General features: G+C 41.4%; 1 protein-coding gene across 6 annotated transcripts; it reads left to right on the top strand.

The window, feature by feature from the left end:
• Positions 1 to 614: 614 nt before the first annotated feature.
• On the top strand, positions 615 to 25,354 carry tab1 (TGF-beta activated kinase 1/MAP3K7 binding protein 1). 6 transcript variants are annotated; one of them, XM_080880635.1, is made up of 11 exons: positions 615 to 757; positions 3,183 to 3,316; positions 3,969 to 4,122; positions 6,442 to 6,537; positions 6,849 to 6,969; positions 12,346 to 12,462; positions 15,076 to 15,187; positions 20,395 to 20,539; positions 20,762 to 20,975; positions 21,867 to 22,020; positions 24,742 to 25,354. In XM_080880635.1, exons 1-11 carry the CDS (start codon positions 725 to 727, stop codon positions 24,965 to 24,967), a joined length of 1,506 nt encoding a protein of 501 aa, XP_080736761.1. In that variant the 5' UTR covers positions 615 to 724; the 3' UTR covers positions 24,968 to 25,354. The 6 variants fall into 6 exon arrangements, with proteins under 6 accessions (XP_080736761.1, XP_080736759.1, XP_080736757.1 ...); XM_080880633.1 differs by having other exon boundaries at positions 6,831 to 6,969; positions 24,745 to 25,354; XM_080880631.1 differs by having other exon boundaries at positions 6,831 to 6,969.
• Positions 25,355 to 26,991: the final 1,637 nt, after the last annotated feature.

The following is a 26,991-nucleotide window of genomic DNA, read 5'->3' as shown; positions in this document are numbered from 1 at the left end:
TGGTAGTTTAAGAAATTACAATCACAATAAACATAAAAAGTGTAAAGCAAAAAGTGGTAGGTAGAGGTAGTTTATGGTAAACACATGGTGGCGGTATTGTCAAAGAAATCCGTTTCAGCAAAAAAGCAGAAGTCGGGAGTTTTTCTTCCTTTCTTTTTGTCGTTTTATTATTTATTTAAACAGTTTTTTTCAGTTTATTATTATTTACTTATCTTTTCCACTTTATAAATGAGGCAAATCAAAAATGTATTATGGAAATACAAAGCACGCTTAGAAAGAGATTTTAAAAAAGCCCAAACAAACAAACGAGCTTGACGTTATATGCTGCCTTCAAATACCATCAGAATTGCTGTAGCAATTTAGCAGACGAGTGTAAATCTTACCGTCTCCGATATCCTTCAAGGGACGCAGCCCCTGAATTTGGATCATGGCTCACAGACTTGCATGTGGAAGAATTAGGAAAGACGGGTATAAGAAAGCAAGACGTGTATGCAGTTCCTGTTGTTAAAACGCGATAACAATAATTTTAATATGTGAATACGTTTTATATCCGTATACTACGGATATAAAACGTATATCTGGTAATGGTGAATTTAGCTGTCGGTTTAGATATATATTTTTAGTTCAATTTTACTCTCGCATAGCTTGCCTTCCAACTTCAGACTTTGAAGCTAAGATTTTCTACCTCTGTGCTGAATCGTGAACGTAACGAGTTCCGTTCAACATGGCGGCCCAGCGTAGGAATTTGATGCAGAGCGTAAGTGAAAAGCCTGCCGTTTGTTACTCTCAGTAACTCAATATGTGCAAAGTTCCTCTGCTTTTGAAGACTGGCGTCTTACAGTCTTTTTCTCGGTGTTCATCGCTGGTTGTTTGGTCCAATGCTTCCTGTGTAGCTAATTTAGTTGAGCTCATGGAGTGTTTGGCTAACAGTTAGCTAGGCACCTTAATTGAAAAAAAAAATGGACTAATACGATTTATTAGCGTCTGTATTCAGCACCGAGAAACGCTATCACTTGAAGCAGGAGGAGACAATAACACGACCGATGCTGTTGTTGCAGTTGCAGTGCCTGGGATATCGTCCATATAACCTGTGTGAATTAGCTAAACTTGAGAGTCACAAACTGGTAATTAGCCATATTGTGAACAACACAAACGACTTTTTCCGAGCGACTAACTTTTCTCAGTCGTTTTGTGATTATGTAGATATCTTATGACACTTTTAATTTTACATAGACTGCTTCCCATTTGCCCTACGCGGAGATGCTATCGGTCTCTCCTGGGCGTCAATGATTCACATTAAAACTTTAGGCAAGGTAAGGCAGATACAGGTGTGGTAAAACGGAAGTACACAGTTTATCCTTCTGAGCAGGTAAATACAACCTCAGATGAACAACAACACATGACAGACACACTGTTATTAGTTCTTGTTAAATAAGTTCAAATGTAGAAGCAATCTGAAAGCGACCACGATTCAGTAGCTTGTTGAACCACCTTAAGCAGTAGTTGTTGAAGTTTTGTGTACGACTTTATCACTACCTCACATCATTGTGATGAACTTTGGCTGACTTTTCTTTGTTTGACTTCATTGTTCGGTTTATTAGTATCTCTTTATGCACATCCCCCACCACAGCATTTCAGTCAGGTTGAAGACTGGACTATTGCAACAAATAAATGGACTGGCTCTTAGCGCATTTCTGCTGTATTTCAGCACTGAAAGTGCTTCTGTTATAAGTGATAGCCACTCCATCTCTCTTTCTCTCACACACACACATTTATAAAGTTCTTTTGTCTACACCTAAGTGTTAACACACACTCATCGAAGTCGAGAATTGATCCACCAACTTTCCTATTGGCAGGCAGCCCACTAAAGCAGGGGTAGGCAACTCCAGGCCTCAAGGGCCGGTGTGTTGCAGGTTTTAGATGTGTCCTTGATCCAACACAGCTGATTTAAATGGCTAAATTATGTCCTCAGCATGTCTTGAAGTTCTCCACAGGCCTGGTGAACTGGTCATTTGATTCAGGTGTGTTGACCCAGGGTGATATCTAAAACCTGCAAGACACCGGCCTTGATGCCTGGAGTTGCCCACCCCTGCACTAAACCAACTGAGCCACAGCCCCCACACCTTTTCCACCATTTTCCTGTAGACTTGTTACTTGGATCATTGTCCTCTTGAATTGCATTTGTGCTGATGTGGTGTGTTTGGTTTTGTCCAAACATGTCACTGTGCACTGTGGCAAAACCTCAGAGTATTAACCTGCCCATGTAGATTATAATCTGCTGTATCGATATCACTATAAAGACATTGGCTTATCTGTAATAGAAAGTGTCGTTCACAGTCACAGTGAAAAGTAAACACACCCTCTTTCAGTCCTAAAGTTGTACCCAGTTTCAAATTGTTTAGAAAAGAACTTCTAACCTTTCCAACCATCCCCAGACTGATTGAGACAGCACTTACTTCTCTAAGATCATCGCTAGCGTCTTTCCTTATGCGTGTGACACACATCTCAACAGCCAAAATGTCTGATGTTATAGAGGTGTTCACTTGGAAGCAGTGTAAGTAACGGTGTGCTTAGTTTATTCACACACAGTTTCTCCATTTTGGCTTAATTTGTGTAAATAATAAAAACTTAACTTTATAATAATAAAACTTTAGAATTGAAAGAGGATGTGCTTTGTTTTCACCACGACTGTGTGCGACACTTTCCATTACAAGTATACTGAATGTGTTTATAGTGACTGACACCAGGAACGTCATCTACAATGTTAACAGTGAAATATGCTTAAGAGTAATGCAAAATAAATCGTATAGTATAGTATAATAGGAGCACCTAATGATGAATGACCTATTTTTCTGGCTCAGGGAGGCTGCAGTACAAACAAAAGCACCATCGGTGCTGAGTGTGTTGCTGCATCTGACAGAAGTGTTTGTAATTTCCTGTTGGACCATTTAATAAATTCAAATGTCAATGAAACCTCATCATATCAAAGCTGGTTGTCTTCATTATGGCAACTTTATAGGATAAAGGTGTAGGGAAAATATCTGTGATGACAGTTTAATTCATTTCTGTGTCGGTTTAAATCTTTTATTTTAAACAAATACTGCTTTCAAACTTGAGTGTAGCACGTAGGCCAAGTATTTGTTTGATTTTTCTTTTTTGATTTCTTTCTTTTTTTTTATTAGCAGCATCAAAGCTGGACAGATGACCTGCCTCTGTGTCAGATGTGTGGGGTCGGAACAGCACCCAACTGTGTGTACGGCCCTGATGGCAAAGGAACTCAGAGCCACCCCAATGAGGATGGACACCTCAGGTTCAGGTACACGATTCGTCCAGTGTGAGACAAATAAGGGTCATCGTTTTGAACTGTGAACTTGTTCAGAGCTGCTTTAGAAAGTGCAAGAATTAAACTAATACTGCGCAGGGAACATGCATAATGCATCCACTTTGAGTTTGTCTGTTTACTTGGGCCAGTCCTTGCTAATGTTGTAAGGAAACTTGCTGACTCATTCACTTAAAACTGTACTGAGATTTATGATCAAACTTATCGGTAGCAGTGTGTCTTACCAGTAAAATCCTGAATAGTTTCTTATTTAATCTCACAGAAAAACAAAGATCTTGGACTTAGCAGGAAAACACAGCAATGCCTGGGCAGAGCACATAAACATGTAGCTTTAAATGTGCACTGGTAATGTCTGAGTCACTGAAGCGGTAAAGAAATAGGTAGTTGGTATATGTCCCTTTTTATAGAGGCTCAGGCTCTGCCAGAGAAATGTGTTTCATCGTTGTGACTTTGCTCGTCTAATTATTTGTAAATGAATCATTTTTATACAAATGTTCTTACATCTACAGTTGTTACTGCAACAAACACAGCGAAAACGTGAAAAGATAGCACGGCTCTGAGAGTAATCCATAGTTTTTTCAAACATAGGTGCCATGTTTGTTGAGCTTTTCTTTTTTTTTCCCCACAGAGGTGACGATGGCTGTTTCCTGTACGGGGTTTTTAATGGTTACGATGGCAGCAGAGTGGCCAACTTTGCTTCCCAGTGTCTGACAGCGGAACTGCTCCTGGGGCAGCTAAACTCCGGTCACACAGACAACGACGTCCGCAGGATCCTCACACAGGTCTGTTAAGTTAACTGCTGTAACTGTTGAGGAAAGAAACTAGAAACATTTTCTTGCTTTTGCAGTCTGTTAAGGCAGAGCCTGTGACAAAACACTGCACACACAAAATGAATCTTTAAGCCTCTTTAGCCCAGTCTGTGTCAGCCCTGCTTCTGGTCCCAAGCTCTTACTGCGTTTAATAACCAAATATATGAGCGATCCATGAAAGAATCATTCTGAGGCTTTCAGTTGGAACATGTAGCTTAAGATCAGGAATTTTTTCACAGCGAGTCGTCAAAACCGTGCACAATGACTAACCTTGTGTTGGTGGCAGGTGGATCAAAGTAGAGCTGGTAGAGCTCCTGGTAGAGCAGCCACACTGATCATTTTATTGACGATGACAGAAATTGGGTCATTTTTATTTTTATTTTTGTACATTTCATCATCTCTTTGTCATCCTCCTCTTCTTCATCTGCCTCCTCCAGCTCCATGCTCACCTGAAGCCCCATGTCCTGAACTGAATACAGGGATCTTACACGCAAAAATGTTTATGAACGTTCTTATTTATTCCTAGTATTGTTGTAGTTGCTGATTTTCAGCAGATCAGACATGTGACCCCTCATGTCTCCCGACAGCAGACAAGAGCCAGCTGTGACGGCAGTTGCTAATTATAAGCTAACGTTATGCCAGAAAACAGGCTAGAGTGTCCTAAAAAAGCACGCTTTCCCTCTGCTAAACAGTTTGATTACATTCTCAGGTTGTATGGGAGTTTATTCACTAAAAGTCCAAGTCCAGCCTTGTACTTCCACTGTGAAGGAGGTTTCAGTAACACAGGCTAACAGCAGCTAACAGTGCCAAAAACAGCAGCACACACTTACGGAAAGGTTCTGGAAATCCTCAACAACTCAGTTCAGTATTGCTGTGTTCAGGAAGAAGTGAGGTTCACTGACTCAGCGACTTGTATCGCTTTCCTTTCACAAGCAGCCTCCTCCATAGTAAATAGTTGTGGATGCTCCACACCTGGTATTACGAGGTAACCGGTGATCTGAGAGAAACACTGACCGCAGTGTTTGAGGTGCCTCAGGGGTAAAACTGTGAAAGATCACAAAATATTTCATCTTCACGTTTTTATTTTTAGTCCTGGTCCTTTGCTAAGTGTTGATATTATTCAAAAATGTTAAAATACAGGGTGTTTTATACAAAATCATAGAAACGCACTGGCCCACCGTGGTCGCTATGTGAGGGTTAAATGTTTAAACTACCCTCAGATATGTTTAAAATAAAGCTACATTGAAGTTATTACCTTTTAGTATATAAATAATACTAATACATTATAAACAAGGCTTTATTTTCATATGGAAAAAAATATATACTCAGACATGCTGTATACAACTTTTCGGAAACATGTCATTAATAAGCTAATCTGGAGAAACGCCAGCCTTATCATTTATTAAAATAATCAGCGCAGTTCCTTGAGGCAGAAACTGCGCTGATTATTTTAATAAATGAATAAAAGTGTAAAATCTCATTCTTGCCTCAAAGACATTGCTTGCGTTTGCTGCCGCTACATATTTTGATTTAATACTTAAGCCAGCGGTTTTATTTTCCCCCACATTACAAAAACATTTATGGATATTATTTAAATCATATTAATGTGAAATGCCTGTTTCACTTTTTAACGATCGTTTAATGCGACTTAAAGCTTTTTGCGTTAAACAAAAAACGAAACATAACCGTGCAGTGCATTTAAGGGCTAGTCAGATTATAGAAAGATGCTCTGTGTGGGTCATTATGCACTACTGTGGCATAAATGAACCGTATTCATACACTGTGCTTCCCTCACATAGCAGGTCTCCCAGGTGTTTTTCACTTTTCACTACTCAGTCAGTAAAAATTCTCTGTTGTAGTTTATAGATTATAGATTTTCTGTGCACATATGTAATAAGTATTTTTTTGTGTGAACGCGGGCTGCATGTGTGTTCTTATCTTATGTTTGTCATGTCTTCAGTGCCATCTGCAATTCATTCAGTAGCAGACAATCCCCTCGTTGCTGTTCTGAAAGTTCACTCAAGTTCACTCTCTACTTCCTCTACCTGCTGATCTCGTGGTCCTTGTTTTCATTCATTGAATCTCCAACTGTAGCTTCTTGGCCTGCAGCTGGCAGTGATGGTCCTTGTTCTGCTCTGGTCACGAGCAAAACAAGGACCATCACTGCCAGCTGCAGTCCAGGCCCATTAAGCCTGAGTTGACATTTCAGTAGCATTAAGTGTTCAGTAGTGACGCTCGCTCTCACGTGTGTTGACACTTGACATTATACACGCTGTTGTTGCTGCACTGCAGGCCTTTGATGTGGTGGAGAAGAGCTACTTTGAAACCATAGATGATGCTCTGGCTGAGAAGGCTAACCTGAGCAACTACCTCCTACCGCACAATGAGGTAGGAACACTTTTTTCTTTTCTCTTTTGGTTTCCATAACAACCACAGATTTAGGCTTTGATGTGAGCAAGTATTTAGCCACGGGAGAATGAGCTTGTTATTCTTTTATTTGGGCTCATCACTCTCTTTCGTCAGATAAGATACTCAGCTCTTATTCTTTTCTTGCTTTTTTATCATTTGTCTAATTCTCTCTTTTTTCCCTTCATTTCCTATCATCTGTCCTGTTCCTACTTGCTTCATTTTCCTCTTCCTTTCCATCTTTTACTCTGTGCCTTCACCTCTCGGCCAATCAGAATGTTCCGTTCCACCAGCTTTCTCCTCAGAGTCAAAAGGTGATGGAGCGGCTGAAGGAGCTAGAGCAGGAGGTGTCAGGAGGCGCCACGGTTGCGGTGGCGCTCATTCTCAATAACAAGCTCTACATTGCAAACGTTGGTAAGTTGATTCTGGTTATGTCAGCGATGACGCTTTGATTTCCTGTTTAATGTGTGATCGCACTCGATCATTTGCAACAGAAACAGTTGGCAGCAAAACCACCAAAAGGCCAGCCAGTAACAGACAGCCATGACACAGTCTGCTTTGCACCAGCAGATGTCAGGCTTCACACAGATTTGTGTTTGGTTACTGGCCACTCTGTGGAAATGACCGAGGCCGCTTTCAGCATGAAAATCCATGTTAGCTCCACAGTGTCACAGTCTCTATATATACTTATGGAATGCACTTGTTCACTGACGGAGAATAATGCCTTCCTTATTAAAGGTTGGAGAAATGGCTGTATTGCATCCTGATGCAGTTGAGAGCCAATATAGTGTTACATTAGGGAATAATAGTTTGTGTCAAAGGATGAAGCAGTGCAGTGTCTACACATAACAACTTGATAAAGAACTCATTTTAAATTGTATCTTTAGGCACTTTGTTACTAGAAGCTTGGCACTAAAACACAGAATTTGTTCCCATTTCCTAAACTGAACTTCCAAAGAAATGGTGAAGCCTCATCAGAGATGGTCTCAGTGGAAGGCTGGCTGTCAAGAAGGCATTTTTGAGGAAGGGAAACAGGAAGAAAAGGCTGAGGCATGCCAAATTACACAATAACAAACCGTGGCAACACAAAATATGCAGTGATTAATCCATTTGAAATGTGATATCTTTGGTTCAAGTCATCATCAGTATGTACAGAGAAGGTCAGGGGAGAGGTACAACAGTGAGTGTCTGCAGCCATCTATAAAATAAGGTGCCGGCTCTGTTATAATGTGACACTTCAAATCAGCCAGTGGTGTTGGGGATCTGCTAGATCTGACGTTTGGAAAACTGAACAACAGGTGGGAAAGGCCTCTGTGATCAGACTTTTTTTCGAGTGAAGCTGATGAGAAGAAAGCTGTCTGAAAGGGTGGCACTAAGAAAGAGCATAATAGTCCCACTTTAAAGTATTCTTATTTAAACAAAGCAAACGAACACAAGCGGGGAACATTTTTGTGTCATTTCATTGCCTATCAACTAGGTAAAGGAGGGGGAAAATGAGTTGTTAATCCACACGCAGAAAGGTTTAGTGAAGACAAAACATACATATAAATCTATGCCAGCTGCCATGGAACTTGATAGCTACCTGACAGCACTGAGAAAAAATCGTAACACTCATAAATAGTAGATTTAAACTTGTGTGGCAGATTCTGCAGACTCCTATGTGACTTCTCTTTCTAAAGAGTGCTGCCAGACTCTCTTTTAAAGCCATGAAACCTCCATCTCTTCAAAGAGGGTATTTGGGGTTTTCTTGTTTTTAACCAACTATGTGAGCTGATGCTGAATGCTCAGCATCAGCTGTAGGTACTAGGAGTAGTCCAGCTGAAATGTTCTGCAGTGCAGATGTGTTCTCTGGAGTAACGAATCACACCTCTCCGTCTAGCAGTTCTGATGGACAAGCATGGGTTTGGTGGTTGTCGGGAGAACGTTACTTGTCTGACTGCTTTGTGTCAAGTGTAAAGTTTAGTGGAGGCAGGATTATGGTGTGGGGTTATTGATCAGGAGTTGGGCTTAGTTCCTGTAAAAGGAACTCTTAATGCTTCAGCGTACCAGGACATTTTGGACAATTTCATGTTCCCAACTTCATGGGAACAGTTTGGAGATGGCCCCTTCCTGTTCTAATATGACTGCAAATAAGTGCACAAAGCAAGGTCTATGAATAAGCGAATTTTAGTGGGAGAACTTGACTGGCTTCTACAGTTTCCTGACATCAACCCAACAGAACACCTTTGGGATGAATTAGAGCTTAGACTGTGAGCTGGGACTGCTCGTCCAACATCAGTGTCTGACCTCACAAATTTGCATCTGAAGAATGGTCAAAAATTCCCATAATCACTCCGAAACCTTGAGGAAAGCCTTTGCAGAAGAGTTGAAGCTGATATAGTTGCAAAGGGGTCAACATCACGTTAAACGGGAATGGGATGTTACTCGAGTTAGATGGATGTAAAAGCAGTCAAACATAGTTTTGGCAATGTAATATATGCTATATGTCAATGCTGAAGCCTCGTCAGAGATGGTGATTTGGTTAGTATATAACCAAATGCCATCACAGCATTTCCACATGCTGTGTTTCCAGCAGCCCACAGACAGATGGAGTTATAGAATGATATTGACTCTTTTCATTCAAACCATACCAACAGTGTCCATCAATATTTTTAAATCCCAGCTTGCCGACTCGGCTCCCGCGGACAACAGCTGCAGTACTAGCATCATAACAGCTAGTTCTGCCTGCATGATTTATTGTGTGTGTTTATGTGTTCTTTAAGCTTCAGAGTGGAAAACGAGCATCTACTGTTAATATCTGAATACACAAACCCGCAGGCCATTTTAGATCCTTAACTGTAAGAAAGTTCAAACAAGGCAGCAGGGCGCAGTTCTTCCCACACAGACGCACCAACTTTGAAGAGCGACAGCGATTTTCCCCCAGAAGGATTTCAGTCTAATAATCATCAAAGCTGCTGCCAAAGGCTGCTGCATATTGAGCTTTGTTTCAGATAAATGTGAACACTGGATATTCCTATTTTTGGTGGATTTATTCACTAATCCAGGGGATGAATCTTACCTATTGGAAATACCTCAGTTTTGCAAAACCCTTTAAAAGCACTGCTTCACGTTTCTTTCTTTTAGCTTCCTGATTTGATGCTGGGGCACACACAGGAAAAGAGCCCCTCCCTCTCAGTTGGATTTTTCTTTTGTCCTTGAGGACGTGGAACAGGGCACAATATGGGGAGGTGGGTAGTAATTAGTAGATGGTAGAAAGGAGGGACTGTTGTCCCCTCTGGTGCTTTGTGTGAGTGAGGGGGGAGGGGGGGAGGAGGTCAAGAGTTCAAAGTTGACAGAACATGAGGCCCAGGGATGTTTAAACATAGGAGTAAGTGTGCTTGAAAATCACTCCCAGCTGTGTGTTGATGTGAAACGCAGTTTGACAGTTAAGGTCATGTGAGTCACAGTTTGAGCTGCAAGTTGGAGTGTTTGGAGAAAGGGGGAAGGGCGCCGATATGTAAACGCTCAATATCAGAAATGGTTGGCTGCTCTTTACAGATTAACAGACGTGCGTTTTCCTGACTATCACATCAGATTTAAACCCAACACTACCTGATTAACACAGAAGGTGACACGGACCCCTCCCTGTGTATTGGGGCTGATCCGGATGCCCTTATGTGCGGATTATATGAATAATGCACACACACACACACACACACACACACACAGCCGAACATAAGATTTGGCCGGAGGCGGGGGCAGCGTGGAACTGCACCGTGGTTCGGCTCAGCGGCCCCAAACTATTAATATAAAAGTGAATTAATCATTGATCTCTCCCTGCTCAGCTTTTGTGTGGTTGCAGAGGCAAATAATTAATATTTAGCTTTTTAAAAGTACCACAGTGTCTTAGCTCGTTAATTGGTGGAGAGTCGGACCTGTGAGTAACCTCAGAGCAACATCAAAGCCTCTGCATGATTAATGCGTGCAAAAATTAGAAGCCCAAATGTCTCATGAATATGGATAGGGGCTGAGAAAGATGAGACAGTATTTTTTTTTGTAATTAACATTTTTTGTCTTGTTTTTATTTCATAAAACTTTTTTATATAAACTTTTATATGGAAGGTGCACCTTATGGCACCTGTTTATTGACATGTATATAATATTTTAAAAGCAATCCTTTGTTTTTGATGCTAAAAGAGACAGGTTAGCTCTGTGGTCTTTTTAAAAAAAAAAAAGGCTACACCAAAGAGCAACCAGCAGGGCTGAAGAATAAAGAAAATCCAGATGTGCCAAAAACTGTGCAGCTCCTTTGACTTGTACCATATTTTTGGACCGTAAGACGCACCGGATTATAAATCACATTAAGCAGTCAGTAATCCTATAAACATCACTGCTGTTTAGTTTTCCGTCTTCATTTATGTTGGAAGTGATGACAGAGCTGTACATTTAAATTTTTTCAGAAATCTCTGTCAGAACATGCTATATGTTTAGGTGGAAACTAGCGAGCTAACTTCCTTCTAACGTCTAACTCTGTTAAATTTAATATATTCTGTTTTCATGGATGTTAAACTTAATTTTTACACCTGGTAAAGCAGCAGCGCTGATCATTTTATTAAAGATGAAAGAATTTAGACAGTTTTTAACTCACAGTGTGCCGCAGTGTTCGTTTGACTTTGGGACCTGAAGCAGACGGAGTTTTGGACGCAGATTACTCCACAAGGCTCCTGACTACAGTAGCCGTAACGCTCCGACAATCCATCGAGCGGTGCTGCTTCTTGCTTACCAAAGTCGTACTAAAACATTTTTTGACAGATGTTTGAGCGCCGTGTACCACATAAAATCGGTTTGAGGTCAGTAAGCACAACCAGAATTCATACATAAGGCACACTGTCGTTTTTTGGGAAAATTAAAGGACTTTAAGTGCGCCTTATAGTGCAGAAAAAACAGTATGCTAAAAGGCCCAATTTTGCCTCAATATGCTTACAAAGATGCTTTTGGTCATTACAGCTTATTTTACCATTTGATGACTTACCTCTACAACCTTTAAAAAAAAACCAGTTTGTCGACCAGATGTTCATTAGCCAACGCTGAGTAAAATTAATTAAAATTTAACAGGAATTAAGTCAGCATTAGCTTTGGTGAGTAATGAAAACACATAAGTGCTTTTTACAGATAGTAAAAAAATAATAAAGTATTGATCGTGTGTGTGGTGCTGTTCTCCTTGTAAAAGTAACACATACAACCATTCAAAGTTTGGTTTGACAAGAAACACTGAAATTAGTTTTCAGTATGATTCACCCCAGTAACCACAACAACTAAAGTCGAAAAAGGCCTGGAGGTGAATCAGCTCTTAGCTGAGAGCTTCAGTGAAAACATCAGAGGCACAATGGGGCCTTGTTAATAGCAGATATTTAGACTTGTTGAACACAGGGTAAAGTATAACAATAATGGCTGCTTTCAGTTTCATGATCCAGTAGAGCCTTAATATTTGCATAACATTTAAATGTCTTTAAGCAAAAACAACAACATAGGAGCAACTAATACTGTTAATGTTTGCTGTGTTCCAGTTCACTGTTAGCTGATCCACTGATCAAACATACTTTATACCTCGACACATCAGAGGGAAATACAGTCACTTGTATTACTAACTGCACCTGTGATTGAAAGACCTCAGAAAATGTGTCTTCTTCTTCTTCTTGGGAAAGCAGATCATTTATACAGTTTAGTGTATCTACTTCAACCGACTCAACTAACAGTTTTACCTCTTGCTGATTTCAAGTTACCTTCAAGCATGTTTTCCTTTGGTTTCAGGGACGAACCGAGTCCTGCTGTGCAAGTCCAGCAGTGACGGCCAGAACCAGGTGCTTCAGATCGGCCGACCGCACAGTACCGACAACGAGGATGAGCTGCAGAGACTGGCTGCACTGGGTGAGACACATTATATGTGGCATAGTGGAGAAAAATCATTATTTGATCCCGAATTTGCTGCTGAACATGTACGTTTACTCACTTACAAAGAAATAAACAGTCTATTTATTTTTTTAATTTGAGTTTTATTTAGAGAGACAGATTATCAGCCAAAGATCCAGAAAATTAATCATTACATTAAAGTTATAAAGCACATCTCATTAAAGTGAAACAGGTATTTGATTTCCAAGCAATGCATGACTTAGTGCTTGATGGAAAAAACCTTGTTGCTAACCACAGCAATAAAAAAAAAAAATTGTAGTTGGTCACCAGGTTTTCACACATCTTAGGAGGGATTTTGAACCACTCGTCTTTACAGAGAATCTCTAAATCGTTTAGGTTTCTTGGCTGCTGCTTCACAACTGGAAGCTTCATCTCCCTCCACAGATTTATTATAGGACTGAGGAGACTGGCTAACCACTACATAACCTTAATGTTTTCTTGATCTACTCCTTATCTACCCTCTGGGTCATTGTCATGCTGGAAGACACATCTTCACTTTTGTTCTGGTTAAGAGAAGGAGGTTCTCATCAAGATTTTTCTTTGTTTGACCCCTCAGTGCACTGAAGTCTTCCTGTACCTCATACATTATTGTTCCCACCTCTGTGCTTGACTGTATGGATGTTCTTTGGGTCTTCCTCTAAACACAGCACTTTGAGTTTATGCCAAATAGCATTATTTTGGTTTCATCTGACCCCAGAACCTTCCCTGCACCCAAGCCTTTTGAGTCCATTAGGTGTCTAAAACTTGTAACCGGTGTGTTACTGAATTTGTTCTTGGTGACTGTTGTCCCAGCTGCCATCAGACCATTAAAAAGCTCCTCATGTGTAGTTTTGAGCTAATCAACTACCTTTCATGTGATTATCCTCCATCTTCGGGCAAGATCTTGCATAAGCTCAGACAGAGTGTGCTTGATGTTGAAAATATTTCTATTTTCAGATAATCACACCAGCAGTTTGAAGCTTCTCACTAAGCTTCTTGCTGATGGTCTTGTTGTCCATTCCAGCCTGGTGCTGGTTTACAGTTTGGTCCCTGACGTCCTTTGACAGCTCTTGGGTCTTGCACATGTTGGTGATGAGGTGGGAAGAAGCTGCATCTGTGGACAGATGTGCTTTACACACACACACAAGTTGAGACCAGGAGTATTTGTAAGTGACTGATAGTAATAGTGGCACACAGCCAGGCTGTGGGAGCCAGAAACCTGACTGCATTGTTATACTCATCATCCGTGTTATAACTTTTATGTGATATGTGTTTTTCTAGATTTTTGATTGATATTCTGTCTCTCCATTATGACACTACCATAAAAATGAGAGACTGTTCATTTCTTTGTGAGTGAGCAAACTACAAATAACAACTCATTCCTCACGGTATACATACTTGGATATCCCTAAAACTAAACTGGAAATAACAGCAAAACAAGAAATTTTCCATAAAACAAACACTAGAATTTAAAAAAAGAAGCTACACAATAAATAAAAAGAGTGAAATGCTGATGCTCAGTATGTGAGGTTGAGAGCTTTAAACTGGACCCTGAATACAACTGGGAGCCAGTGAAGGGACGCAAGTAATGAGACCATCTGTAAGACCGAGTTAGCAATGTAGCAGCAGCATCCTGAAGAGCCCGCAAGCGACCTGGGGCTCGCTTACTAAGTGAGAAGAAAAATGCACAGCAGTAGCCAATAGGAAAAGAGAGATGAGCATCTCTAGCTGTTCTCATGAAAACTATAGCTCTCAGTTTACTGGTGTTTATTAGATGGGGGGAAATAAAGCTGCTCGGTGTGGGTGTATAAACGATGAACTTATCACTCAGAGTTTAAGTACTTTTCAGATACAGTCAGGGAATCTTGACATTTCTTTTTAACTCTTCTTGGTTCTGACTGATGGACAGAAATAGATTTTTGGCACATTACTATTGGAGGGTTTTGGATTGACAGTGTCAGACACACCTCGTCTTACATTCCCTGCATGTTGTGCTTGATATAACGCTCAGCACAGACACAGCCATTAGAGAAAGCACACAGTTGCTCATCCGTGGTGGACAGAGCAGGCTAATGGTCCAGTAATGAGGGTTGTGTATATAACAGAAAATGCATACATCGTAATTAGCTTTGCCAATAGAGCAGTAGGTGCAGCCTGGCCTGTAATGGATGAAATGGGGAAACGGACGCATTTTTGTGTGTTTTTGTTGTGTGTGGGGGTGTTTTCGCCGTTTCACAGCACATCATTAGAGGAGACCGAGCTCTCTGCCTTGCTTTGTTCTCTTGTCTCTTGCTGGGATTCACATTATGACTAAGCTCATTGTTCAGGTCCTTCTCTTAATGATTGGAAAAAAATGACAGTCGTTCCATTTACCCAGACCAAGGTGACCTCTCACCCCTCGCATTTTCATCCAGGCTCAAACACACAGATGCACCCCTCTCCCTTCCCGTCCCCACCTCTGCTTCTGCTTATCGGTTGTGTGCTTTTGCTCCATCCTCCCCTTCACCTCTTCTGCTAAATTTTCCTCTCTCTTAAAATCATCTCCTATAAGCATTCACCGTCCATGTGTCCGTTTTCCCTCATCTCCTGCAGGACTGGATTCAGCTCGGATAAGACAAGCGGGCCAGATAGCGGGACAGAGCAGCAGCAGAAGGCTTGGAGACTACCGAGTCAAATTTAACTACAACGAGATTGACGTGCTCAGGTGAAGCCGAAAAAACACAAAATATGCGTTTTCTTTCTTTCAATTTGTCAAATGCAAAAACTTGAAAAGGATACACTAAAACACCAGGCTGTCTAGAAATATTCAACTATCTGTGTCACTTGTTTTCTTCTCTTTGTCTTCCTCCATTCTCATTCTTCATCTGCTTAGCTTGTGTTCCTGTGTTTTGAGGTTATGATGAAAGATTAAAAGAAATATCCAGTATCACAAGATAAGACGTGGTACACAATCAACAAAAACTGTGAAGTTTGACCTGTCACCATGTGACCAGTTCTAACCTTTTCAGCTGGCACTGCAGTCCTGAGCAAAGTGTATAAAAAAAATCCCTCAGACTGCTCTAGATGCTCCGTTTTCACCAGTTTTTCAACTCTTGGCTCTGCATGAGGTCACTGAGAGAAAGTACTAAGCATGGTGCGTCTATTTTAACCTGCTTGCTGTCGTTTCCAAAGTCTGTGTTTTGTTCGATTGTGCCTACATGAGATTATTCAGTGACTAATGAACCATTTCCTGTTCTATGTTGCATGTGAAAAAGGGGCAACACTATACAAATTCAAACGTTTAGAGGTTTTAGCATTCAAGCTTTCAAGAAATGTGCGAGTCATTTCCTACTGCTGCCAGCCTTTGTGTTAAGCTTAGCTTTTGGATATAGTTTGAATTTGTGCAGCAGGACAGTAGTATCGATCTCCTCAAACCCCTCAGGCAGTTAAAAAAAAAAGACTTTGTGCTTCAAAAGGAAGTCGGCCAGATACTGGAACTTTTTAATGTATCGTACCTTCTTTGTGTGCCGTGATAGCAACGGCTCCGTCTGTCTGACTGTGGAAGTTCCTGTTAATTTTGCTACATCCATTCACTGTGACTCATGATTAACTGATTTAGATTTTAGTGTTTAAAAGATCAAAGCCACAACATCCGCCCAGTTTTTGTGCACACAATAGCTGAAGAACGCCTGGAGGGAATTTCATTAAATGTGTCATAAGCGTCAGCTTGGATTCACAGTTTTCCGGTAAAAGACCGAGGTCAGCATGACCTCCAAAAATCCACTTTTGGACATATTTAAGGACATATTTCCAGTGGTATAATAGTGAAGCAGTGAGGCTGATCTTGGGTGCCCGTCTTGAAACCTCTGAGCTGAGGTGTGTGTGTGTGTGTGTGTGTGTGTGCGTGTGTGCGTGTGTGTGTGTGTGTGTGGCATCCTGATTTTAGAGCTGTTTATTGGTGGTTCTTTTGATATTTTTTTAAAATGGGAATTTGCACTCAATGGCCACTTCATTAGTTACATCTGTTCATCTGCTCGTTAATGCAAATCTCTAATGAGCCAATCAACTTGATGTGTTTATGCATGTAGACATGGTCAAGTATACCTGCTGAAGTCCAAACAGATCATCAGAATGGGGAAGAAAAGTGATTTAAGTGACTTTGAATGTGATTTGGTTGTTGGTCTGACTATTTCAGAAACTGTTGATCTACTGGGATTTTCCCCACATGGCCATCTGTAGGGTTTACAGAGAATGGTCTGAAAACCAGAAGATGTGCAGTGAGTGACAGTGAAAATGATTTGTTGATGCAGAGGTCAGAGAAGAAGGACCAGTCTGCTTCGAGCTAACTGAAAGGCTCAATTGTTATAGCAGAGTTAGGCTAAAGAGCGTCTCTGAACGCACAACACTCCTCTCATCTGTGAACAGAAAGAGGCTACAATTCACACAGACTCAACAAAAATGCACAACAGAGGACTGGAAGAAAAGTATGCCTCGATTTCTGCTGTGACATTCAGATGTAGGGTCAAAGTTTGGTATACATTAAAGCATGGATCCATCCTGTAACAGTCCTCCTCTCTACCTCCTCTCTACCAGTGGAGGATTGTTTAAAAGCCACAGTCATTGTCACAAAGCTCAGATCATCTTAAACTGGTTTCTTTACCTCAAAGATAAGTGTCCTGTACTCGAATGGCCTCCACGGCCTCCGGATCTCAATGCTGAATAGCATCTTTGGGATGTTTAAATGAGGGATTTACATCAAGGACGCGCTGCAAAACCTGTGAGGAATGTTTACAACCATGAAGAATTAAGGCGCTTCTGAAGGAAAAAAGGGAGTTCCAGCTCAGTAGTAGCAAGGTGTAACTAATGAAGGGTCTGGTATCTACGTTTGTTTGTTTTGTTTTGTTTTTGTTTTTTCTTGAGTCCCTTGTTGACATCTCACATGGTGTCAGTTTCCTGTTATGTACAGCAGTGATCATTATGCTTTAGATCACCTTATTTTTGCAAACTTAACAACTTAGAGCTGTTGCTTCACCTTTCAAGGCAGACAGTCAATATTCATTACACGTCCACCAGCTTGAGAACTGAAACACCAGAGATATTTTAATAGCTTTATTCACCCCTACAAAAAACACCTGTCAGGCGCTCTGTGTCAGCACTGCTTCACAAACAGAGGCTTCGTCTGTGTCCAGAACTCAGCTCAGATACTGAGATGGTCAGAAAGCTGTGTGCAGGCTCTGCGTAGGACCAACACACCATTTCATTTTAGTTTGATAATTTTCTGTGAGAAATCACATTTATCTCAGACCTGTGGTTTGGAGGTGGACTACACTGAATAAATCTCGTGAGATTGTAGATGTAAAGCGCAGCTTCACCAGCTGGTGGAGGCATATAACTGCACGGTGGTACTTCTGTATAACTATTATCAGATCAGCCGCTTCCTTACCTTCAGTTCACCGAGACCCTCGGGAAGAGGTGGAGGTGTGGCCTCTGTTTTTAAAAACGGAGGCGTGGCCTCTGTTTTTAAAAACAAACTTAAAGTTCGGCCCTGCGACAGACTGGCGACCTGTCCAGGGTGTACCCTGCCTCTTGCCCTATGACAGCTGGGATAGGCTCCAGCGCCCCCCGCGACCCTGAAAAGGATAAGCGGAAGCGAATGGATGGACTTAAAGTTCGGCAACTGCCCTCTCCTACTTATTCTAGTTTTGAGGTTCAACTATTGGAGCTTGCTGGACCCCCAACGATTCTATGTGCTGCGATTTATCGACCACCTAAATATAATAGGTCTTTTATTTGTGATTTTGCTGACTTCTTAGGTTCATTTTTATTGAGTTATGACTAAGCTCTTATTACTGGCGATTTTAACATACATATTTGCTGTGCCTAGCCAACGATTTCCTTGCCCTAATTGACTCTTTTAACCTTACACATCTCGAAACTTCCGTTTTTATCAAAAGTTCTAGAGAAAGCCGTCTTTCTCCAAATGCAGGCTTACTTAGTTGCAAATAATATTACTGACAAATACAGTCTGGCTTTAAGCCACACCATAGCACTGAAACGGCCCTGCTAAGAGTCTATCATGATCTTCTTGTATTTGCTGACTCTGGTCGCCCTGCCGTTTTAGTTTTATTGGATCTGTCTTCAGCCTTTGACATGGTTGATCATAATATTCTCTTGAGGAGGCTAGAGAGCATGTTGTAGGCATCAAGGGTTCTGCCCTTAACTGGTTTAACTCTTACCTCACAGATAGATCCTTCTCTGTTGTGATGGGAGGATACTCTTCCTCTGTTGCCCCTCTCTGCTGTGGTGTGCCCCAGGGGTCTGTATTGGGCCCTTTATTATTCTCTTTGTATATGCTACCCTTGGGCTTCATATTTGGAAAAATATAATATTTCTTATCACTTTTACGCTGATGACATTCAAATTTATTGTCAACTGACTGATGATTTGTCAGCATCACTGAACTCTCTGTACGATTGACTGAGAGAGGTTAAAGATTGGCTGTCAGATAATTCTCTCATTTTAAATGAGAAAAAAAACTGAAGTTATGGTGTTCGACAGCCATATTCCTCGAGACCAGCTTGTTGCCCTGCTGGGGCCCTTAGCTAACTCTCTCTCTGATTCTATACGTAACCTGGGTGTCTATTTGGATAGCTCCTTTAAGCTCGATAAGCAAGTATCATCTGTAGTTAAATCTGTTTTTTGTTTTGTTTTTTTCCAACTGCGCCACATCTCTAAAGCTAAGCATTATATACCACACAGGGACCTGGAAAAACGTATCCACGCTTTTGTGACCTCCAGGTTAGATTATTGTAATTCTCTCTACTGTGGTCTCCAAGCCTTCTCTCTTCGAAGGCTGCAACTCGTTCAGAATGCTGCGGCTCGCCTTCTTACTGGAGCTAGAAAATTTGACCCTATTACTCCGGCTCTTGTTGATCTACACTGGTTACCAATCAAATATCGCATTGAGTTTAAAATCTTGCTACTCACTTTTAAAATCCTGAATAACATTGCGCCCAGCTACCTCACTGACCTCCTCAATCTGTACACTCCTTGTCGGCCATTAAGATCATCAGGTCAATTACTCCTGGCCCAACCCAAGTTTAGACTGAAGACCAGAGGCGATCGTGCCTTTGCTTCAGCTGCACCCAACCTTTGGAATAGCCTCCCTGCTTCTATTCGAGCCTTGGACTCAATCCAATCCTTTAAATCAAGATTGAAAGCATATCTATTTGACTTGGCTTTCAGGACCAGTTAATACCCTTTTAAATCTTTTAAACTTTAAACTTTTAAATTGTTTACATTTTTTATTAAATGTTATTAAATTTATTATCTTATTATTAATTTTACTGCTGTTTTTGTCTTCTTAGTGGATTTTGTATTTATCTAACTCTTCTGGTCTGTTAGTGCCTCTATCCTGTCTGTGCTAGTGCCCGATTTGTACCCTGTTATTGACTTATGTTGATTTTCCATATTACTGTGAAGCCCTTTGGTGTGCCTTCAGGTTTTAAATGTGCTATATAAATAAAACTGTATTGTATTGTATGAAATTCTGTTATCCGGGGGGCCCGTGCTCTCTTCTATCTCACACCTCTCTCTTCCTATTGTTGTCGAGGCCAACTGAATAAAAAAAAACAAAAACCCTTGAGTCATTCCAATTATGATCCTCAATAAAACACATAATAGAGTCTGTATAGAATTTCCTCCTTTGTAGCATCAAAGGGAGTGCAGGAAATGTGATGTGAACAATGTAAGCGCTTCTTTGGATCTATAAGATTAGTTTATTATATGGAGGTCAGGGGCTCTTATTTCTGCTTTTCATCCTGGATTCTCCCTCTGTCGCCTTCCCCCAGCATATCTTGCAGACTTGACCCGTACCGTCTTTCCTTTTATGTGTCTAATATTAATTTAAGTGCTGTCCGTCTCCTACGACAGCGCAGCCAAGTCAAAGCCAGTTGTTGCGGAGCCAGAGATTCACGGCGGCCAGTCTTTGGAAGGCGTCACAGGCTTCTTGTTGCTGATGTCAGAGGGACTGATAAATGCCCTCGAGTCCGCCCATGGTCCCGAACAGGCTAATCAGGTTAGCAGATTCATTCTGATAAGCTACTTTCACCTCATTTATCGTCATTCCTTCCTCTTCTTCCTTACTTTCACTAATATTTTTTTCTTTCGAGTTTTGTTTTCTTGCCTAGTTTGAGTCTATTTCTGTTTCCTTTATTCTCCTAGGCTCCTTTTTCTGTCCTTAGGTCTAATCCTTTCCTTACTTCTTCCACTCTTACATTAACCCCGCTGTCTATTGTAGGAAATTGTTGCCATGGTAGCAGCAGAGCTAGCCCAGCAGACCAGTCTGGAGGCGGTGGCTCAGTCTGTGGTTGATCGGGTCAAGCGGCTTCACCACGATGTGTTCGTGTCCGGCCGTCAGAGGGCGACTTACTGCTCTCGACACGAAGACATGACCCTGCTCATCCGCACGCTCAACTACCCACTGGCTGATGCAGCGCTCACGCCCACGCAGGGTAGGATCTGGCATTTAGGCATTGATTCATATCTCAAGGAAAGCACGTCTAAGAAGCGGCCTTCTGCTGTAGCTACACCAACACAGTTTCCTCATTTAAAACTTTAGCGAGTTAGTCACATTAGAATGCATTATTCATACTGTACCGTTAAAAAAAGGCTCCTGACCTCAGGCACAAGTGTCAGGCGAAGGATTTTGCATGATTCCCCATACAAGGAATATCTCCGGTTTACTTCCCTGGTTGTCTGCCGCTTTCCTGTGCAGGTGTCTGTCTTTGTTGCTATAAACATATTAACTTCTGTTTACTTTACCCTCATGTGTTTGAAAAGCAACATCATGAGGTGGCATGAAGTGGCTCATGCCCCAGGCCAGTCTCTTTGAAGCAAGACTATCTAGGGTCCTTGTTTGTGTTTGTGCACTTGGCTTGTCCTTCCTGTGCTTCTGCAGGCGTTCTTTGGTAGGATCTGGTTTCAGCCGCCGTGCAAGGTTGATGCCGGACATCTTGTTCTTGTCCTTACGAGGTTCATTGAATGTTAAATAAAAATTTTAACCGAAGATCAGATAAAATTTTTATATTTGACGATTGTGCATTGGCATTTGTATCAGAAGAGGGAGCAGTGTATCAGTGTGATCCCAAAGCATCGGATCATAGTTATTAGATACCCAGTTTAAACTCAGACCGGTTTCCTGGAAAATAATCAGAAAATAACATCTGATCCTTGAGTAGAGCTGTTAAAAAGAATATCAAATAGAGCCTAAACAATCAGGCTTTTGAGAAGAATATCGGGTTTACTCCCAGAGCCAGGACCTTTGCTTTTCTAAAGTCCTTGTTGAAATTAGTTGGCGGCTCACAAATATACATGACTCAGCTTTCTTCTACTTCTTCTTTCAGGCGGCCGTATCTGTCCCGTGTCTGTGCCCTACTCAAACAGCCAGAGCACCAGTAAAACCAGTGTCACCCTCTCGCTGGTCATGCCCTCACAAAGCACCCTGACCAATGGAACCAACACGGCCTCCACCCTGGAGGAAGGCACCCCGACACCTGGGTAAGCCTGCATTGTCTTGAGTCCCTGCCTGCTCTGGGTCCTCACTCCTTCTCCCCTGCTGGGCATACTTTGAATTAGCCTCTTTTTCACTTTGACGCACCTCTGCCCTGTTTTTGTTTCATAAGCTCAATTTTAACTCCCTTGTTTGCACTGCTGTGGGGCAGATCCTCTGTGCGAGCTTTGTTCTGCTTTCACTCTTCACTCCCTGCTGTTAGGTTTATTTTTGCTGTCTTTTAAATAAGCAGAAAGTCCTCCCTCACATGCTATACTTATTTTGAGTCTTTAGGTCTTATTTTCACACACCCTTGTGTTCCTGCACTGCTATGCTTATTTATATGTTAGCATGGCTTTCGCTCTGCTGTTGCTGTTGGGATGGCACGCCATGATTAATTTCACTTGACACTCAGAAGATAACACGTGCAGATAAAATGTATTTTAAAACTCCACTTCCTCATTCCACAGCTTGTTTCTTTTGTTTTGCTTTTCTTTATTTTTAAATGTCAGTGTAGAGATAGAGATAATGCAGGTGCCTGTTAATACTTTTTCCAAGAAATTGAGTGTTGTAGAACAAAAGCTGCTTAAATGTCCTCAGTCCTGCTGCCACTGCTGGCTGACGGGGACAAGCAGTCCCGCACAAGCTGTGCAGCAGAGATGAATGAGATGCAGACGGAAAAGAGTTGTGTTGCACCAGCGCAGAGGGGTTGCACTGCTGAGAGACTGAATACGGGTACAGACTATAGGAATATAGATCTGGATCATGTCAGGTGGAACAGCTGGAACTGCATACCAATTTGGGAATACTGACAGACAGAATTTATAATAATGCTTATATTTATGTTCCAGAGCAGTCTATGTGGACTTGATCAGCCAACAAAATACCTGTAACCTGTACCTGCACCTCACTGTAACGTAGCATGATGAAGCAGTTTCCTTCTTCTTTTTGGGACTCATGCGTTAGTACATGTGCTGCACATGCAACAGCATGCTGAACAGTCTGAATAAGAATTATAGTTCTGTCATTTCAAATTAGATTTATTTTGTTTGGACTTTTTGCTGTTTTTGGTTTTCTTTCAGTTTCAGTTGTTTTCCTGAGGGAGTTTGATAATTTAATGTAGTTTTTACAACTTTTATATAGCGCTTTTTTATTCTAATTAGGCAAAAAAAAAAAAAAAAGAAAAAAAAATATATATATATATATAAAACTAAACTACAAAATAAAACTACATGTCGGGAAAAACATTTTAGTTCACTAACATTTACACACACACACACATATGTGTGTGTGTGTGTGTGTGTGTGTGTGTGTGTGTGTGTGTGTGTGTGTGTGTGTGTGTGTGTGTGTGTGTGTGTGTGTGTAAATGTTAGTGAACTAAAATGTTTTTCCCGACATGTAGTTTTATTTTGTAGTTTAGTTTTAGTTAACTCCAATAACTTTGGTCTGACCGCGGCCTTTGTCAGGTTGTAAATTTAAAGGATTTGCTCAGCTTCTTTTGGTGGCTGACTTATTTTTAAAAACCTAGTTAGAACCAAAACACTTGGGGTGGAAACATCACTCTAGAAGAGCAGAGTTTGATGCCTTTAATTTTAACTGCAATTATTTTCCAATTTTTGTCCAAATCTTTTTCTTTCTTTTTTTAAAGTTGCATATTTAGATGTGCTTACACATATTTACTTGGATCAGGATGTCAGTGCACTAGATCTTGTTTCCTCTACCAAACTTGATGCTTCAGTTCCATCATTTCTTAGCACCTTCTCGGATCCCGTCATCCATCATCGGCACACTCATTATGACATATTTATAGTCAAGGTCAACATATAGTGTCAGAAACAACAGCCATTTATAACTGATTTACAGTGGTAATACATGTTATTGACGTTTATGACTTAGATCTGCACTCTGCCCTAAAACGTTCTTGTTGAGCCACAGAGGCTATTTTTTCTCCTCATGTAAAACTCTTTTGCTGTGTGCATAGGTGGTAATTGTGCTTTGTTAATTATATATGTGCTTACTGGAATGCACGGATGATTGACAGCCTCTCCTAGCATACCTGAAGTGTGCACTTGCCTTGTCAGACTACTTGCTCAAAACCGCCTGCTTTATAAAGTGAGCGAGCATGAAGAGCTCTCTGTGTGCGAGTGCATTTCCTAAACGTTCCCGCTGCTTTGATTGATACAAGTGCACGTTTTGATTCTTCCCTTTGCATCGTCGTCCTCCAAGATTGTTTCTTCAGCTCTTCTTCCTCTATGATTTCCACTCTGCTCCCGTCTGTCACTCGCCGTCTGACTCACAGCCATATTTCTCTTCCTCTTGGTTCCCAACTTGCCAATATCCATCCTGTGCCCTTCACTGTGTCCTTGCCTCTCCGTTTTCCGCTCCTGCAGCACGTTTCACCCCACTACCAGCCAAGCTTCCGTCAACATCCTACAGCCCATAATTGAACTCCCTCTTTCCCCTCTTTTTCCCCTCTCGCCCCTTCCCCCCCTCCCCTCCTCCACCTCCCTCCTTTCTCTTTCCACCATGCCTCGTCCTGCTCGGCCTCTCCCTTCATCCACCTCTCTCCTTTGTCTCTCCACTCGTGACATGGACCTCTTCCCCTCCTCTTGGTGCTTCTCATCCTCTTCCTCCTCTATTCCAACCCTCATACCTGTGTCTTCCTCTTCCCTCATCCTCTCCAACCACCCACCTTTCTCCTCCTCCTTCTGCTCCTCCACGCTCCCCAGCAGTCAGAGCCCCACAGCCACTCTGCAGTCCACCAACACCCAGACGCAGAGCTCCAGCTCCAGCTCAGGAGATGGAAGCCTGTTCCGCCAGAGAGGGAGTCAAGCGGCGCAGCCTGACGAGACGGGCAGGGTCCCACCCTACGTGGACTTCAGTCAGTTTTACCGACTGTGGGGGAGCGACCATGGCGATGGCCAGAGCATGCAAGGAGGCCTGGGACCGCAGTGAGACCCACTGGAGTTCCCAGCAAAGCTGACACATGGATTTTTTTAAAGGGACAAAGATTTAGGGACGTGATGGGACGTCTTATAATATGCTGTTAATGTAATGTTACTACATATAAGTGACCTAAAGGTGCATGGGGATGAACTTCTCAACAGAAGTTGAAGACAATGAAATGCTGGGAAAACATTGTCACTTCACTCCAAATTGATGTTTGGTCATTTGTAAAAGACAAAGGTGAGTGAGTGAATCCATGTAATCCAGATTGACAAAATTATTTTCAGATGTAAAGGCACCAAAAGGGGAATCTCATGGACTGGGGAGCTTGTGGAGCTGTGAGTTATTATATACTGTAAGGCCTTAAAACTGAATAAATGAATGCTTTATAAAGTACTGTTTAAGTTGTAATGACAGTATATCTCCAGATTAATTCCCATCAGCTTTCATTTTCCCAAAGAGTTCTTCAATAATTCGTTGCTTTGACGTCCTGACCTTCGTTAAAGACCTCAACGGTCTGCTTATACGGTTGTTATGGCAGCAAGTAATGTAACTAGCGGTCACACTGCATCATTGTGTTGTCATTTCTACACAGCTCAGAGGTCTATTCAGGGATTGACAGTTTAGAATATAAACACAACATGTACAGCAGGGCTTATTAGGGATTTCATTATGATATTACAACCAGCTACCAGCTGGGACTGAAGCTGGTAATAAATAACTTGCTTTAAAGTGGACCTATGATGTTTTTTATCTACCACGAGTACTTAAAGTTGTGACGCTGTGTAAGATGTAAATAAAGATGAATGAATTTGGAAATGTCATAGACCCATATTTTATCACAATAGAACACAGTAAAAAATAGCAACTGTTTCAACTGAAAAAAGATAATTACCATTTTAGAAAAAATCTTAGCTCAATTTGGATTTGATGGCAGGGCCATGTTCACCACTGTGTAGCATCTGTTCTTTTGACAGCAGACCCTAAATTTTGGAAAACTGAGGAGAGCAGCTGGACTTCTGGCAGACGAATATTGTCCCATTCTTGTCTGATGGAGGATTCCAGCTCGGGTCTGCTTTGTTCTGTTTTGTTTGATCATGTGCCACTTGATTGTTGATGAAAGGTCAGCACCCAAACTCGTCTACTACAAAGCCATACCGTTCCAATGGCTGCAGTTTTGCATTGTCTTTCTGAGCCACACAGTCCTTCCCTGAAAAAGGGGGTCTGGATGGGACCATATGGTGCTCTAGAACTGAGCACTGGTAACAAGCTAGATATTGTATCTGACCTCAGAACAGTTGTCTGCTTGGCCTGAGTCCATTTTAAATGAGCTTTGGCCCAGAGAAGACAGCAGTGTTTCTGGATCACGTTCACATATGGCTTCTCTGCCTGACAGAGATTTAACCTGCATTTGTGGATGGCACAGTGAACTGTGTCCACAGGCAGTGACTTCTGGAAGTGTTCCTGAGCTCGTGCTAGTTTTAATGCAGTGCCGCCTGATGGCCCAAAGATCAGAGACATCTGGTATCGTTTTTGGCCTTGTCCCTTACACACAGAGATTTCTCAAGGTGTTCTGATTCTTGTGATGATATTATGTACTATAAATCATGAGATACTAAAAATCCTCACAGGTTGACGATCATCTGAAATCTTTTTCTCAAGATGATGCAAATGCAGGTGAACCTCTGCCTCTCTAAGACTCTTTGTACCAAACAGTGTTTCTGACCTGTTGGCAAATAACCAAATTAGCTGTAAAATATTCCTCCAAGCTTTTTACTCTCACTTTGACGTTTGTTGCCCAACCTTTTTAACCTTTTTGCTGCAATCAATTTAAACTAAGCTAATAGAGTTTTTTTTAGATATATATAAAAGGTTGTTTTTCCTCAGTTCAAACATTTAATTTGTTTTCTGTGTTCTGTGGTTAATAAAAATACTGGTTTATGAGATTTGCTAAACATTGCTTTCTGTTATTGTTTACATTACAGACAGTATCCCAACTTTTTGGGTTTGTGTGTGTATATATGCACATTTTT

This window comes from Rhamphochromis sp. 'chilingali' (assembly GCF_963969265.1).
Source record: "Rhamphochromis sp. 'chilingali' genome assembly, chromosome: 4".
Lineage (NCBI taxonomy): Eukaryota > Metazoa > Chordata > Actinopteri > Cichliformes > Cichlidae > Rhamphochromis > Rhamphochromis sp. 'chilingali'.
Note: the sequence above shows the minus strand (reverse complement) of the source record. Positions and strands in the feature narration are given on the sequence as shown.